Below are 17033 nucleotides of genomic sequence, written 5' to 3'. Positions count from 1 at the left end.
GGTTCGATTCCCACCTCGACGGGGCCTTTCTGTGTGGAGTTTGCATGTTCTCCCCGTGTCTGCGTAGGTTTCTCTGGGTACTCCTGTTTCCCCTACCACTAAAAACATGTACAATAGGACAGGATGTTTGAGAGTGGAAGTGTTGGACAAAGGATGGAAAGGCGTGGCGTGTTTACATGCATGAGTTCCGTGCTCACTAACATGCACTGTCCTGACCAGATAAACAAATAAATAAGAGACTTTTTTGTTGCTATTTTGACACTTCTTTCAAGAAGGTTTTAGATTTGGGTAAAGCCAAACTGGAGAAATTGTGCTCGGTTAAGGCGGGTGGTAAGAGGTTAACATGGAAAGTCAGATACTTCAAACACTGTTTAGTAAACATGTTATAAACTTCACACTTGCTTTTATTGCCAGGCCATATTAACCTCTTCACCCCCACCTTAACTGAGCGCATTTTCTCCAGTTCTGCTTTACCCAAATCTAAAAGCTTCTCCACTGGAGCTCACAGCCTCAAGGCCAGAGCAACACCTTGTTTTTTTGTCTAGTTTTTGTCATTTTTGCTGCTTTCTTCATTGCTTTTTTTTAACTTGCTTTTTTGTAGTGTTTTTGTCGCTTTTCTTTTTTTTTTTTTTTTTTTTGCTTTTTGTATAATCACTTTTTAGTCGTGTTTTTGTCACTCTTGTTGCTTTTCTGTTGTATTTTCATTCTCGTTTTTGTCACAGTTTTGATGATTTAGTTTAGGTACAGCAAATAAATGTTATGCCTAAAGTTTGGTCACCAACATCCCTCAGACTGTTTTGGATATCATTATTTGGGACACATCAATTTCTTCACTGCTGTTGTGTATTCTTGCAATCAGACAAAACGGTCAGATATGTTACTTTTTTATTTTCAACATTTAATTATAACGGGCGCTCAAAAATAGGAAACCCTTAACAAAAAAATACCTTGATTGACTTTATAAGCAAAAAAAAAAAAGTATAGACACTTTACAATGTACTTCATCTCCCCTTCACATCATACAAATGGCTCTCTTATTGTTTGGCCCCACTAAAGCAGATTGCACAAGGGTGAATCACTCAATGCTTCACAGTGCAGATAACTGAAGAAACAACACCCTCATTCACAGTTACACAGAGTCCTCAAGGGGATGCGGTCATGGAAGATTTAAGACGTTTTCCAGTTTTGCCACAAAATACAGATAAGGAACAAGTGGTTTGATGTGGCGTGTCATTGACTGGTTTTTACCAGCCTTTCAGAATGAATGGAGGACTGTTTTAGGAACTTGTAATGTATCACAGTGTCCACAAGAGGGCGCCGAGTCAGTGACAAACACAGATCTGCTTCATGTAAGGCGCTGGGAGTCTGTAGAGGCACGGCAGGTGGTGACAATATAATAAAAAGTTAATGGGTGTCTTTTCTCATTTCATCTATAAGGCGAGTTTGGATTTTTAAAAAGTGCCTGATGTAACAAGCTTCCCCCATAAGTCATGCTAAACAGCCGCCTGCGTGTTTTGCATCAAAGTCAAAACAGTGGAAGTCATCCAGAAACTGAATAATTGAAAATAAAACATAAATACCCACTGACTTCTGAGAAATCTGGTTCATTTTCTTTCTATTTGAGATACAAGGTTTAGTTGGGTGTAACATTTTAGTGGATGCGGGGGACGGGGTGCATCAGGGTCATGTGTTCGGCTCCATTAAAAGGCAGTCGTTGTGTACAGTAATGGTGGACCACCTCAGGGATACTCGGGAAAACGCAGCTGCTCTGGTCCAGAGTGAAGCCGTTCTCTTTGGTTTGGGCCACGATGATGTGCACACACCCTTGGCTCGTTCTGAGGAAGGAGAAATAGCACAAACATTAGGGACATAATGCGTAGTAACATGTGCCATATCTGTTATCGGTTATGGTGGATGTTGTGACAAGAGCTCTGGAAACATGGGGAGATTTTGATCTGCTCTCCTTAGAGTCCAAATGTCTGCAGATTTCATCACTTGGCCACCCACTGTGCAAACTTTTACTCTCTACAACTGCCAAAATCTATATCTAATCTGTCTTCAATTTGTTTTATGTTTTATTTTACCTTTGTTTAACCAGGAAATTTCAGAATCTCTTTTTCAGGGGTCCTAACCCCAACAGTGACCCTCGTGTACATTTTTTAGGGGTAGGGAAAAGTACAGCACCTGGAGAATACAGTGACTCCACACGGAAGGATCTGGGAATTGAAACCAGGACCTTCTTTGTGATTTGATGAACTCCTAACCTTCTTTCATATACTGTGACAAACATGCAATATTAACCCTTCATGTAAGTAAGGTAAAGAAACATGTAGTCCTCACTCAGCCAATCAGAAGAGAACACCCTACATCACAGATCCCACTGCTGTGGCATTTGACCAATCAGCAGAGACCGGTCACGCTCTCAACTTCCTGTTTTCTCTGAAGTCTGAAAAAGATTCAAGTCTGGCGAAATTCATGGTACATTTCTTTAAAGAACTTGAAAACTAACCATGTTAAGTTGATGAAACTCACTCACATTTAATTGGTGAATCATTGTGGTAAGTGATGTGTTGCTTTTGAAGGACGTAGTAAAATAAATGAAACTGCAGCATGAAAAAGGCTGGGACCATATTTGATCATACGCCCTGTTCACTTAAACCTAAAGTTAATTAGTTTTGTCCATATTTAGACATTTGCCTGTTGCACCTATTATTCATACTTACAGTATTTTCTTGACCAAAGAACATATAAACCCTAGGACTATGTTTTTATGTTGCCAAAGGCAAACAATATTGGAGGTGACTGACCCCTCCCACTGCACGTAAAGCACAATCACATTATAAAAACTCTTGCCTATGGCAGGTGTGATCATTCAAATGTCAATATCACAAAACACAACGTCTTCTGAATACCAGCACCCTCGAGACCTGAAAGTACGTTTTGGATGTTTTATATTTAAACCCATTGTGTTTTTTTTTTTTTACCACTTACAGGGCAAGGAACCAAATATGGTAACTTCGCTCACATTGATTTTCTGCATTATAATGAAACTTTTTGAAAAATGTTACAACAGAAAATACTTATTTAATGTCCCCTAATAACAAGTTGAAATTATTTATTTAAAAGTATTTCACCTATAAAGGGTTAAGATATACAAGTAAAGAGCAGATTAGCTTTTTTTGTCATCATAGAAGCCATTGTGACTAAAGATGGAAACATTTACTCAGCATTAGGTCCAGATGACTTTGCTTCGGCAAGTCGAATCTGCATATATTCTCGCTATATAACATCTATGACTTTATCAAAACTGAATTTTAACCAATGTTTTATTTATGAACTACATTTCTATAAATGTACTGAACACAGCCGCAGGGTCACATTATTTATTCATATAAAATACATATTTATGAAACTGAGAATTCAAACATGTCAAATGTTTTTGGATTTACATTTCCAGTAGATACCGTTCATCTGAAAGTACAGTCGATTGGATACTTTCTGCTTAATGTTATTTTGCCATGTTTTGAAAGGATCAAGTTTCTGTAGTACAAGAAAAACAGCTGTAAATCGTGTCTAAAGCCTCAGGACAAACTGGTGCAGTTCCAGGTTTTACTCACTTGAGGGCGATGGAGTACTTGCTGTTGTCGGACTCGCTGTTTCTCACTAGGAAACTGGCTTCTTTACAGGACTGCAGCTGAAACTCTGCCTCCTGGCGAGTTACACAGCCATGGTACCAGCTGAGGGGAAAATAAATATTAGATCTTTCCCCCCAAAACTGAGGCTCCAGGACACATCTAAAAATGAACAGTTCAATTCAATGTGTACTCCTATATCTGTAAGAGCTACTGTAAGAGTTATTGTATACTGCAGAGTGTATTGTTTCTGAGGTCTTTTCACAATACACCTACTGTGGGTATGTGAGGAGGGTACAACTTAAAGGACATAAGGACACAAGAGTATGGACTGATGGCAATAGGGCTATAAACGTTTTGGTTAGTGGGACACATTTTCCATCATCCGGTAATCAGGGACGTGTCTAGGATTAGTCCAGGGGGGCACAGACCACCCCTAAAATCAGATTGCACCCCAACAGTACTAATAATGCCAGGTTAAACTATGGCAAACATGGGGAAATGGCATTACCAGAATGCTGTAAATGGCAAATTCTCTATTATTATTTATTGCTTAACCTCTACACAAACTGACCACATTTTCTCCAGATTTCTATAACCCAAATTTAAAAACGTCTTTTAAAAAAAAACTTATAAATAGCAACAAAAACGAAGATGAAAACCCAACAAAAACAGACACAAAGTTATGCTGCATGTCATGTGACTAACACAAAAATGTGACAAAACTGCAACAATAAAGCCACAAAAAAGCAATGTAAATGTGACCAAAATGCCATAAAAGGGCAAACAAATAAGTGACAAAAAAAGAAAAAAAGAAAATGTGATTTTAAAAAAAACTATGGAGAAAAAAAGTGATGACAACGGCAACCACTTGAGGACAAACATCTGTTTAGATCAGTTTGGAAGGTCTTAGCTTTCAAACGAGGTGTTACACTGGCCTAAAGCTTTAAAGGGACTATACGGAGTTTAAAAATGCAGATAAAATGCACTTGCTTAAGGCGGGGGTTAGGAGGTTAAAGATTTAATTAGGACAATCCTAAATATTATTATTATTATCATTGTCATTATCATTATCATTATTATTATTATTATTATTATTATTATTATTATTATTATTATTATTATTATTATTATACGTTTATAGTGAGGCATGAATTGAACCTATGTCTTTCCTCATCAGCAGCTCCTAGTATGACAAATACTTCCTACTGTCTCCTCCTCACCTCTGTCTCTCGAGGGGCAGTACGGGGTCGACACAGCAGCTCTCACTGTCTGAGCTGGAGGAGTTGGACGGCGAGGACTTGAGCATCTTCTGAGTCCAGCTCTTCTGCCTGTGGTGCTGATGCTGCCCCGGGGCGTGCTGTGGCTGCCTGGTGAGCGTGAGGTGAGGCGGTTCATCTTTGTGCTGCCGCTCGGGGCTGTCGAACTGCGCTGAGGAGAGGAAAGAGCCAACAAGAGGTACGTAAATAAGTGCCCCCAAAACAACTGCGAGTGCCAGATTTAGAAACACATGCCTGTTTTTTTTTCTGTAAATAGAGAGACCGGGACTTTGATGTTTCATGCAAGATGGTGTTCAGTATGCTGCTGGTCTGTGCAGGCTATAAAATATACATAAGAGGCGGTATTTCAAACGCACTTTTATATTGATCCAACGCACAGGAAAAAAGCACGGTGGGTTCAGTGAAAAACTTCCACAATGCGAAGAGGAAAAGTGAAAAGTCAGTAATGATATATTCACTTTGTTTGAGCTGTGTGGGGGAAGCCTGCTGACATGCCAAGTATACAGCACAGAAATTATGGGACATGCTCAGACGGAAAGCTGAACTCAAAATCTAATTGTTTAGACAGCTCTGACAAGATCATAACAATGATGTTGGAGATGGACCAGACTTGTGGTTTACAAATATCACAGGTGGAATGCTGCATGCTGTATTTTTAGTGCAACTAAAAAGTACAATAATCCTCTTCCTGGGGATATTTCTCAATATTTTTGTCTTGAACACAGCAGCACTATGAAAAGTTGTTCCACTGTCACCTCATTTGATGAACTATTTCTGCACACGACGTGTAAACAACCTCACTCTTTCTCGGTACGGCTGCATTTTTTGCCTTTTCCTGCAAACTGCATTTGTGGTTTCTGTGTCTTTGCTGTGTTTCTGTGGGGTTTTGTGGATTCCCCAACCTCCAAAAACATGCCGGTCAGGTTGACCCACAGTGGTGGCGCGGCTCAGTTGCAGCGTGGCTCAGGACTAACGCCTGAATATTATTTTACTGATAGCACCTGATAGCCACATAACTGCTTGAAGCTAAATTTTACATGCCTTACAACTACATAAAACAACAATATGAAAAATGGTGTGATGCAAGGCTCAGTGACCTGTGGGACTAAATGACAGGCACTGGCTCTGGCTTGTGAATTGTAACGTATTTCAGGGGGGCCTTTATAAATCTTGTTGTTTTACTGTTTCAGTTCTTTCTGATGAGAATGTGTCAACTTGAGTAAACAGTAAAATGGAAAAGTTATAGTCATACTTTATTAATCTCTGTAGATAAATCTCTCTCAACTCAACTTATATAGCGCCTTTCTACCTTTATCACCCAAAGCGCTTTACAGTATGTCACAGTGCCTCAGACAATAGCCTGCTAGCCTTCCAAGCAACGTCACATGAAAATGATCTAATGCATCACAGCTGTAATGATCAGCTACATTGTCTATTTTTAATGAATGTTATCAATAATATCTTTCTATTATTTTGTCCACATTAGGGCAATACCTGACAGAGACCGTATGATGCGCTCCTTCTTCCACTCCCAGGGTAGCTCGTACTCAGTCTGAAGGGCAGAGATCGTCCCGGGACACTTCTCTGTGTTGGCCTCGTACGGGACATCGTAGATCTGCAGAGGAATAGGCGGGCTGTCCTCTTTGGAGCCTTCACTGCCCTCCATCAGCACACACACCCTCAGCAGGTCCTTAGAACCACGGCGTCTGATCTCTGGCACAAGACAACAAAAGAAATTGCATAATTGGGGAAAGAAATATTTACACAAACTTCGGAGGCCGATTCACAAACACAAGTGAACATTAATGCTGTTCTTTCAATGTTTTGCACTTTTGCTTCCCAGTATATCGATAAAAAGTAAGCAAAGATTTGATTGTGTTCACACTTGTAGCAAATGAGGTGGCCAAGCCAGGACCTGTAGCGACGTCACTCAGCTCATGTTGTTTTTGTTTTATCAAGTAAGGGAGAAGCCGACAAGTGTGTGTTTATTGTGATTTGGTTTCATGAATGAAAACTGAAGCTCTTTTACTCCGCAGCCCTGAATCAGTGTGACTTCAGATCCGCTCCCGTTTCCTCTGAGTGATTAAAGACCGATAAATCAAGTGGGTCACATCGTCAACATCCTCTGTGGACTCCTGTGGACGAAGTCTGGAAGTAACGTGCACACCACCGACTGAAGCTGCAATCTACTGCCTCCATAAAACATGCTCACAGTCACAGCGGGGCATTGTGTTACCTCTTTGGTTCAAACAATAGCGCGGTGGCACGGGGGGTCAGGGCTGCATGTGATTGGACGATAGAGTGGCAGTTTTCCTGGATGCTGGGAAGTTTTGATAAATGTTCGAAACAGGTCCATATAGGGGGAAACACAGAGTGGTGGAGTTGCGAGAGGAGGAGGGGGCCCTTCCTTTACGGAGAATAGAACCAGGAAACAGAGACAGGAAGAGGGAAGCAGGATCAGGAAGCTGCACCCATTGTCCACTGTTGCCGTAGTAACCCTCAGGGGGGTCGCGAGCGCCGGGGGAGAAGGTTCACGTCCGCGCCAGCCCTCGGAGCCTGGAAATGTGAATTGTGTTGTTCACACCAGCGCAGAGCGGGCAGTAAAATGTCACCGGCCTGTGGTGAAAATAAATACTTCTGTGGACAGGGATGCCAGGATTAACCACCTCCAGAATGTGATGACGCCAATTCTCACTCTAGGGGCAAAGAGCCAGTGTTCCTGTATGATTTTTATAGATATTTTCAGTGAGATACAGAAAGAAAATCAGACAGCTGGAAATATATAAATAAGAGAAAGCCATAAAAACAGTAAAATAAATAAAAGATATTGGGACCACACAACTTACACAGTTAAAAGCCAGAGAATAAATGGGTCTTTAGATGAGATTTACAATACTCAACTGTGACGTAGCGCCATCTTCATTTTAAGTCGTTTTAGGAACCTTGAGCACTTGGACATCAGGGCATGTGAGATGCTTTTTGAATCTTTAGAAACAGGACTGGTACCAGGGGACCCTCAAAGCCTGTTTATTGTTTAACAATCATAATGGCTTACACTTGTAAAGCACTTTACAATCTTGAGTTTTGCTAAGCACTAGGCTACACCAGAGGTGGGCAAACTGCGGTCTGTGGGCCAGATCCGGCCCCAAAGCAATTTTGTCCAGCCCTCAACTCTTTCCATATTTTTTGGGGGGGCCTTTGGGCCAAATTGCAAAGCGGTGTATCAGAGGCACCATTACCATCCCCGGCCAGAGAGCTCGATGGCTCTGTATTTTTGACTATATTTAATTATTTGCTTCAAAAGTGACATTTAAATATTTACAAAATGCAATTTGAATGAAAATTTGCAGAGAAGAGCAAGATCTTATATCGGAGAAAGCTGAGTTGGTCCGTCCTTCTAACTCAATTTAAGCTACTTATGTGCCCCTGTGTAAAAATGAATTGCTCACCCCTGCGCTACACTGAAGTCACTATTTGTTCACTCATTGGAGGTAAGCTACTATTTACTCACTTCCTCACACAGGCATGCTGGTTGAAGTGGCTTTCCCGAGGACACAGAAGAAGCTGGGATTCGAACAGCCAACAATGAAGATGATGTGTGCCTAAGGCCCAACATTTAATACTACACAACTCTAAATCAAAGTGGAAGCCAGTGCTCATGATGTGATGTCATGAATACAGCCTATAAAGGTAAAAGTGAAGTTGAGAAATTGCATCATCCCTCGTTGACAAACATGTAGCCTACCTGTGATCATCTGCTGAGCATCATAAGGCTCCATGTATCCATCGTTCTCCCCAACTCTCTCTGCCTCCCGCTGCTCTCTGGTCTTCTGGGCATCAAACGGGTCAGCGTAGTCTTCAAGTATGATTACCTGCATCAAAACAAATAAGTGAATGAAAATAAATACATCAACCCCTTAAAACAATGCTATTTGTGAGTATAATGAATTAGCTAACCCATGACTTTGTTTGCATAGCACTTGAATTCCTCTTAGGCTTGTCCATTTGCATATTCAAAATGACAAAACTCCAAACATGAACCTCATTTTAAAATGTTTTGTTGGATCAGTGTATTTTAGTGACCCGGAGCTCTATTTGCACCCCTTGGAAACTCTGATACACCATCAGAGGTTTCTTTATTTAGTTAGTTACTTCAATCCCCTTAGTAAAATATTAGATTAAGAAGAGAAAGAATGAATGGCCTTCGATGCTTTCAAGATACCTCTGTCAATTTGTCATTATCTGTCTGTTCTATTCTTGCCATCTTATCAGTGCTTTGTAATTTATTGTTTATTGGACAGACCATTACGGAGGAGGCAGACAATGGGTGAGTCATAAAAAGAAGTTGTCTTTCTCCAATCACTTCCTGTCAGGCTCACTTGCCAAAAACAATAGTGGCATTTGTGGCTATTTGGATATTGTCTTGCAGGCTATTGAGGAGTCCAATAAAGTTTCGTTAAACAGATGGAGAATATTGAAACTTTGCTTTTTTAAATTCAGACTTCAAGACAACCATTATCTGTTTTATTGTCTAAACTATCAGCGATCAAACCATACACTTAACTGCTACTGTAACCAAAAAATAAAAGCGATTTACACCCTGTTGAAACGTTACACCTCTGTTTTATTCTCGCCGTCTTTTATCTGTCGTTTTTCTCACCATCTCTCCACTATCACCTCCCTCTCTTCCATTTTTTTTTTTTTTCAAAGTCAGCGCTGGAAGGGACTTGGGTTAGCGCCCGGGTGTCAAGTATCACCGCGCTTTTTATAACATGATAACCTTCACCAGGGGGCCCGAATCCACTGAATGAGGAAGAGGGGGGGGGGAGACCACGGAGCAGGATTGACCACTGTAAGCTTTGTGCCGTAGGTGGGGGAAAAACAGTGGGTGTCAGAGGGGTGAGGGGTGGACAGGAAGAGAGGGAGAGATAGGAGGAAGGCAGAGGAGAATTGGACACAATGGGGAGCACAGACAAAGAAAGAAAATGAAACAATATCCATTTTCAGAGCTTGGACTAGATCCTGGTGACTTCTTTGTCAGCAGCATTGTGTTGTTCTGGGCTGCTATTGAGTATGTTATGCCTGGAAAATAGGACATTTTCACTGTATATAAGTCAAAAGCAACTCTTGCATTTGATTAAGAGTGTCAAATCATATCCTATTGACATGGACTACGATTTGTTATTAGCCAACTTGCGTGAAATGTATCTCAGTCTGATACGTTTTAGGTTTCATATGATGCAATGTTTGTGAAAAGTGAACCTGTTTGAGTGTGCTACATGAAAAAGAAATAAGGAAAATGTCATTGTCAGCAGTGTAGCTTTGTAGTTTTAAAAGGTTGTATGCGTATATGTGTATGTGTTTTATATGATGTCATTACCGTCTCTGTCTTGGCTTGGGGCGGTTGTTTCTCAGCTTCAGGTACCACTTGATTGTTGATGGCAGCGCAGTTAAAGTTTGGGCTTTTGTCCTGCTTGTCCACTCTGATCAGTCTGTTGATGTAAGCGTTGGCAGATGAGGAGATCTTCAGAGGCCGGTGTTGTTCCTCAAAAACAGATGGCTCAGCTTTGGAGTTTTTGCACATTTTCCTAGTGAGCAGGTTGTCCCAGACTTTGCCATCCTTCTGTGGAGAGCTGCCACCATTTCTGTGTAAATCTACGGCTGAGTTTTTCCTGTTTCTCCCCGATAGCAGAGATCCAACTCCTCCGGGGCTGTCAGAAGAAGAGGTCTTACGAGTTTTGGTTGTAGTTTTGGTACCTATGCTGGCCACAAGTCCGGCTTTGTGGGGTCTTGTTTGGGATCCCGACTCCGAGGCAGATCGGCTCCTGTCAGTACCATTTTTCAGGTTCATGGGGAACTCCTTGAACCACTTTGCCATCATGAGCCAAATGGATACAGGAACAGTTGTGTGTCTGCCTCAACACCGTTCAGCGCCATACACCAGGGCCCCAGAGACGCTCCTTTACAAATCACAGTCTTTTGTCAAAACTTCCGTTGCTTTATACTCAGATACAGCCTTGTACACTGCGGGATCTCCACACCTCACTTTTAACCATGTCATAAAGCTCCCAGTCAAACCAGGCTCTATTCAACAAAGCCGCAAATATGTTAGCCTGGCAATTCGCCTGCCTTACTAACTCTTTCATCCCATTTGTAATTTGCTGTCCCACCTGTTTCCTCTGTTGAGATTATTCCCCTGGAGTGAAGAAGGGCCCTTTAAAAGGGAATTCCCAAATGTAGCACAGGTTGCTCCCAGTGAAGGTGCTTGGTCCCATTCCCAGAGTGAGCTTTGACAAGACTTCCCTTTACCACAGAGGCTCCTGACTGGAGTAGCTGCAGAGAAAGGAGGATGTATCAGAAACTGAGAATGGGCTGGCAGGAACAGTGGGCGGTGATAACATGCAAAGTAGAAAGACCCTGACAGTGGCAATTAGAAAAAAGTAACCAGAGGTGGGTTGAGTGGCTAAAATATTGACTCCAGAAAGAGTAACTTTCCTTTGGGAAAAAAAAAACAAAAAAAACTTAGAGTAAGAAAAAAAAGTACCTGGGGTAAATGCTACTTGACTACTGTGAGTATTGAGTAACTGTTTGAGTGTAAAAGTGTGATGTCTACGATTCTCATAGATTTTGAGACACAAAACATGAAATGATATATTTAAAAATAATAATAATAACAATAATAATAATAAATAAAATATTTTTAAAAATTCTGGAGGATAAAGTAGCTAACAAATACGGCCAGATCATAATTCATATCAACAGCAAAGGTGAAATCTATGATTTTATCAATTAAAATAACAAGGCCTATCCCAACGGCAAAGTAGTTTCGCTGATTTTTATATAAAGCAAGATTACGGTTGTGCAGCATTTTGATAAATTTGTTCAACTTTCTGTCTCATGGACGATCCCCCATTCTGCCCCTAGATGGTATCTTCCAGGCTGCGCGATGCTCTGCTCGTCCCTCTTTGTCCGGTTGCGACAGAGGCCATTATAATTATGGGGAAATTTGCGTTTTTGAATGAATTATAAATGAATTGTGGATCAACAAGCAAACACCGAGTGGGGACTGGTTTGCTGGCAATGACACACCAGAGATTTTCGATTTAAAGGACAGCAGAGCAACGGAGAAAGGGTACAGTTTGCTTCCAAGACAGTCTGCAAGATGGCTAGCTTTCTTCATTAGCATGCTAACATTTGCTAACTAGCTAACGTTAGCATAGTAAACAAGAGCTCTCATTGCGTGTGCGCTTGCTTCCACAAACATGTTTTGCTTCCAATTGGGTGCCTGCAGTTAATTGTATAAATGCAAGTCGCAAACCGTTCAAGATCACATTGATCATGTGAATTATTTGTGACTAGCTTGCCACTTTGGGTAGCGTGGCTAGCAAGTTAGCTGGCGTTAGCTATAACTCAACTCCACATCTGTAAGTAATCATTTCAGAGAGGGAGGGGTGTTTGGTAAATTGCGCATTCTGCTAACTATATTAGGTAATGGCAATCTCGTATGCTTAAAGTAGATGAATTGTTATAGTGAATTTCAGCAAAATTACGTCAACCAGTGTATTTTATCTTGCGTTATTTGGTGACCAAATCCCGGCGTGACAGACACCGTGGGATACATTTGCAGCTGGAAAGGAGTTTGCAGACCTGGGCCATTTGATTTAAATTTGGCTTAGCCATCAGTTTAAATTGCATTCAAGTTAATATGACCTGAAGGTAGATGTCTCTTTTCTCGACGTTAGCCCTTCAGACGTCTTCATTTTTAACTTTTTTTCTTGCATATGAACGGTGAAATGCCACTTCACCTACAGTCATATTAGCTAATGGCTGCCGAATCGGGGAGACTACTGGCGGGACAAGGAAAACGAAGCAAAGGTATGATTTATTTTTCACCCATCTCCCAATCCGATCGGATTCATCCATTACTGCGCTGCAATGGGCTGCACTGGTGCTAGCAAACCCCATATGTAAACTTCACGACTGTCTCCGGTGGTGGTGGTGGTGGCTGCTCTTCACAGACTGAATCTGTGGATGGGCCAATGTCTATCTCGCTATGAATGTTCCTTCAACTACGTTTCCTCGTTCTCATGTCCCCGTTTTTTCCTGTCCCCCATTGACCTTACCTTGTTCTGCCTCTGTTTGCGGTCTCTTTCCCTCGCCTGGGTCATTTGGTTTGCCTGGGTCATCTGCGATTTACGGCTTCATAACCCCGGTGATGATAACACCTGGATGTTCAGCATCTTGTCCTCATGTCGGTCTTTGTCCCATCATTGAACCCATCTCAACTTGAAAAAGAGGCCCTAGGTCTAAAACCTGCTTGTCTGTCACTAAGGGGTATTGGCCTATCCAAATGGGTTTTGGTCTTGGTAACTGGTGGACGGGTTACTTAATCTAAATGTTGAATTGATTAAATAACTGCTTGTCTGTACTTTCAGCTTCACAGATGAAGAGCCCGGAGAAGAAGAAGCAAAGGAAATCCACAGCTCAGGTAATCACTGACAAAAACAGATTGCCAACAAAATAACAAGTTGAGTAGAACTAACTTGAGTGTAATGTGATTTAATGTGTTTTCAGTCCACGGGATTTTCCCATCTCACTGAGTTTGCGCCCCCTCCCACTCCTATGGTAGACCACCTGGTGGCCTCCAACCCCTTTGACGATGACTTTGGACCACCATCTCGACCAGCTGGCGCCAGTGGTCCCGGAGGTGGCCCCTTTCTTCCCAGTCCAGGTGCAGGTGGAGGAGGTGGTTATGGTGGTCCCGGAAGAATAAGTGGAGGCATGGGCTTCATGGGAGGACCAGGAGGTGGCCCCCCTGGGAGGAGACCACCATTCGGCCCTCCATCCAACGCTGGACCTCACCACCAGCTGGGGTTTGGGGGCATGCCAGGGTTTGGAGGCGGTGGCGGTGGAGGAGGGGGTGGGGGAGGAGGTGGATTTCCCCCAGGTGGCCCTTCACAGTTTAACATGCCTCCGAACTTTAGTCCACCCATGCACCCGGGATCAGGATTCAACCCCATGCTTTCTCCCGGGGGTATGGGAGGTCCCGGTGGTGGAGGTGGGCCTCCACACCCTAGGTTTGGCATGCCTCCACAGCAGCAACATGGTCAGGGCGGGCATCCCTTCAACAGTCCTCCATTACCCGGTGCTGGTGGCCCAAGGGGGCCTTCTCACGGCCCCATGAATTCAATGGGAGGCATGGGTCCTGGTATGAACATGATGGGTGGAATGGGAGGCGGACCCGGGAATAACATGGTAGGAGGGCTGCCAGGCATGCCTCCCCAAGGACAGTTTCCACCTTCACAGGATGGACCTTATGCGGGACCCAGTCCTCCTGGAAATGAGGATGGAAAGAACTTTGGACCTGGCCCACAGCCTGGACCCCAGCAGCAACAACAGATGAACTTGAATCCCAATGGCCCACCTCCAAATAACAGCACCCCCGGACCCCCATCTAACTCTGGGCCCCCACAACCTGGTGGAGGTTTTCCTGGTCATGACGTTCAACAGGCCAATGCCAACACACCTGGTCAGCCGCCCTCTGCACCTCCACAGTCAAACCCCAACTCCTCTCCTACTGGGCCTCTGAATGGGTCCGGACAGCCCCCACACCAAGCACCTGGTCAGATGCACCCTGCCAGCAACACAAATACCCCAAACTCTAATAATTCTAACCAGCAGCCTCAGTCCACACCGCCACACTCTACCCCGGGCGGTACGCCCTACAACCAGCAGAATAACAACCCCGGCAGCACAGGGTCTATGTCTAATGCTGCTCCAAATTCTGGTCAAAACAACATGGCCAACAACAATGGGGGCAATACTCCTGGCAGCAACCCAAATCCTCCTTCAAACTCCACGTCTACCCCAAACACCCAGTCCCCTCTGCCCACTGGTCCTGCCCAGGCTTCTGTGGGCCCTGGATCTGGTCCTGGAAAACCCGGGGGTCCTGGGATGGTGTTTCCCTGCGGCCTGTGTATGGCAGAGGTGCATGACGACCAGGACGCAATCTTGTGTGAGGCGTCCTGCCAGCGCTGGTTCCATCGTGACTGCACGGGGCTTACGGAGCCAGCCTATGGGCTTCTGACCCGGGAGAGCGCTGCTGTTTGGGCCTGTGACTTCTGCATTAAGACCAAGGACATCCAGGCTGTGTTTGTGCGGCAGGGCTTAGGACAGCTTGTGGCCGCCAACGAAAGCTGAGGAGACAGAGCAATGTAGAAGTACATTTAGACAGAGGCCGTTTTTGGTTGGATTCTTGCCACCATGACTGCTACTTGCCCAACTTTTTCTTGACTAGCCCTTTATTCACTACAGAGAAAAACACTCATTGACATCCATGCTTGTAAACAGCACTTTGAGTGACTCCTGACAAATTATTTTTGTCCCCCTTAAATGAATTAAATCATGATGATGAATGTTTAAACGTCAAATAGCCCTTCAAAAATCCAGTCTGCCAACCAGCAAAGCACTGACACCAACACTCTACCTCACACAGGTTTTGACTGGCATCGACGCACTCGCACTGACTGTGATCCACTGAGATACTCGTGCACTACATGAGTGTGAGGATATTTTAAACATTTACTCGCTAACTAGAGATGGGTAGAAATATAAATCCCTGTATTGACAAGATGCCCCAAATGTCAGATTACATTAGTGAACAATTAAGTAAAAGAAATTACATTTGTTCTATCAGTGCCTAAAATCAAAGGGCCTTGAACTTTAATTTGACAGTTTGCGCTTGTATAAAATGTTTATTGTGAACCAGTATCTATTTTGTTGACAAATATCCTCATTCATACAAGAATTCATAAACATCACTTTCTACTTTTCAATTGGCCCTGTGCTGTTTACCTCAAACCAAATTTGCCATCAAAATAGCTGTAAATATTCAAATGAGACGGTTTATCATTTGTGATGCAGAACTGACCAATGAACAAAATGAGTTGTCTTTTTTGTTAATCCTCAGACATTTGTTTTTTTTATACAGATACCATTTCTTTTTCTCTGCAGACTGCAGTACTCATTAATTGTGAAAACAGTGCTTTTGGATGGTGTTGGCATAGCAAGTAGTGGCATCATGTCATATCAGATGTGCGTAGTCCTTTTTCGTGAAATGGGAGGGGGTGCATGAAAACCAATGCAGTAACTGTCTGTTTATGTTCGGGCCACAGCAGCGGGCCTTGAAGTAGACCAAATAACTAAAGAACATTTTCATATTTCTGTCAGGCTAAAAGGTGTTTGTAACTGTCCTCTCTTGGCTCACTCTTCTTTATTCGATGTCCAAGTTGCCTTTGCTTTTCTTTCTCTGCTTTTCCTTATTTTGTACTGGCAATTGTGCTGTGCTCTTGCTCCACTCTGGCGCCTCCTGGTGGAGACAGTGAGTCCCACACCTGGTGGGGAAGGGAAAGGTACTGAACTTTGAAGTAAAAACAGATTTTTGTACACGTGTTGAAGTCTGTTGTTTATTTTCACATTTGTGATAAGAGTGACTAAAACGTGATATTGATGTAAATGTATAGTTTTGTCCCTCGGGTATGGTGAATAAGTTGTCTAAATATTTGATCTGAGGTGTATTTCAGGATGTTAAGTGGTAATTCTCAAGTTTAATCAATGCTGTTTCTGTGTATTGACTTTAATTTATTAGACACCTGTTCCCCCATACATATTTTCTGTAGCTACAAAACATTTTAAGTAATGTGGTTGGCTGGTTGAAAATCAACTTATTTAAATGACCTAATTTAAAGTCTTCATTCTCTTGCAGGATCTGCATTCAGTGCAAATGTGTTACTAACGTTTTAGTGGGAATATTTTAATTACATCACATTGGTAATCTTAAATATTAATAAGCAACACTCACGTATAGTTTGTATTATAAGACAATCCTTTCCCCCCAAAAAAGGAAAAAATATACAATTGTAAATGGGCTTAGTAATGCGCTCAGTGACTCGACCAATAACAAGCGTTATTTCCAGAGGATACTACAGAGTCCTGACAAGCCACGCCCCTCACGAAACCTGCCAATGGAGTCGGTGCTGAGGCGGGACCGCGTCTATCCCAGATTCAGGCAACAGGTTGCACCGACGAGCGATGTCTACAGTTCATTCAGTTCTGAGTACCA

At 42.8% G+C, this 17033-nt stretch overlaps 2 protein-coding genes across 7 annotated transcripts; one reads left to right on the top strand and one right to left on the bottom strand.

The window, feature by feature from the left end:
• Positions 1-947: 947 nt before the first annotated feature.
• LOC306974217 (SH2 domain-containing adapter protein E-like) lies at positions 948-11227 on the bottom strand. 3 transcript variants are annotated; one of them, XM_079571391.1, is made up of 7 exons: positions 11083-11227; positions 10293-10996; positions 8658-8784; positions 6407-6625; positions 4856-5063; positions 3618-3737; positions 948-1835 (listed from the first exon to the last, which is right to left on the bottom strand). In XM_079571391.1, the coding sequence occupies exons 2-7, from the start codon at positions 10791-10793 to the stop codon at positions 1652-1654; spliced, it is 1359 nt and encodes a 452-aa protein (XP_079427517.1). In that variant the 5' UTR covers positions 10794-10996; positions 11083-11227; the 3' UTR covers positions 948-1651. The 3 variants fall into 3 exon arrangements, with proteins under 3 accessions (XP_079427517.1, XP_079427518.1, XP_079427516.1); XM_079571392.1 differs by having other exon boundaries at positions 10293-10872; XM_079571390.1 differs by having other exon boundaries at positions 10293-11227.
• A 634-nt stretch (positions 11228-11861) lies between these two features.
• Positions 11862-15233, top strand: pygo2 (pygopus homolog 2). 4 transcript variants are annotated; one of them, XM_079570527.1, is made up of 4 exons: positions 11862-12044; positions 12724-12787; positions 13348-13400; positions 13487-15233. In XM_079570527.1, exons 2-4 carry the CDS (start codon positions 12736-12738, stop codon positions 15110-15112), a joined length of 1731 nt encoding a protein of 576 aa, XP_079426653.1. In that variant the 5' UTR covers positions 11862-12044; positions 12724-12735; the 3' UTR covers positions 15113-15233. The 4 variants fall into 4 exon arrangements, with proteins under 4 accessions (XP_079426653.1, XP_079426654.1, XP_079426655.1 ...); XM_079570528.1 differs by having other exon boundaries at positions 11862-12628; XM_079570529.1 differs by lacking the exon at positions 12724-12787.
• The last annotated feature ends 1800 nt before the right edge of the window (positions 15234-17033 follow it).

This window comes from Gobius niger (genome assembly GCF_951799975.1).
Source record: "Gobius niger genome assembly, chromosome: 14".
In the NCBI taxonomy this organism is placed as follows: domain Eukaryota; kingdom Metazoa; phylum Chordata; class Actinopteri; order Gobiiformes; family Gobiidae; genus Gobius; species Gobius niger.
The sequence above is the reverse complement of the archived record's forward strand: the minus strand, read 5'-3'. Positions and strand labels throughout refer to the sequence as shown.

Excerpts from the sequence above, each read along its gene's own strand:
- LOC306974217 (XM_079571390.1), bottom strand. The coding sequence starts at position 10,793 with ATGATGGCAAAGTGGTTCAAGGAGTTCCCCATGAACCTGAAAAATGGT. Across the intron at positions 8,785-10,292 it reads CCCAAGCCAAGACAGAGACG|GTAATCATACTTGAAGACTA; the intron begins GTAATGACATCA and ends GTTTTGATGCAG. Across the intron at positions 6,626-8,657 it reads TGCTCAGCAGATGATCACAG|AGATCAGACGCCGTGGTTCT; the intron begins GTAGGCTACATG and ends GTCTTGTGCCAG.
- pygo2 (XM_079570527.1), top strand. The coding sequence starts at position 12,736 with ATGGCTGCCGAATCGGGGAGACTACTGGCGGGACAAGGAAAACGAAGC. Across the intron at positions 12,788-13,347 it reads ACAAGGAAAACGAAGCAAAG|CTTCACAGATGAAGAGCCCG; the intron begins GTATGATTTATT and ends CTGTACTTTCAG. Across the intron at positions 13,401-13,486 it reads AAAGGAAATCCACAGCTCAG|TCCACGGGATTTTCCCATCT; the intron begins GTAATCACTGAC and ends ATGTGTTTTCAG.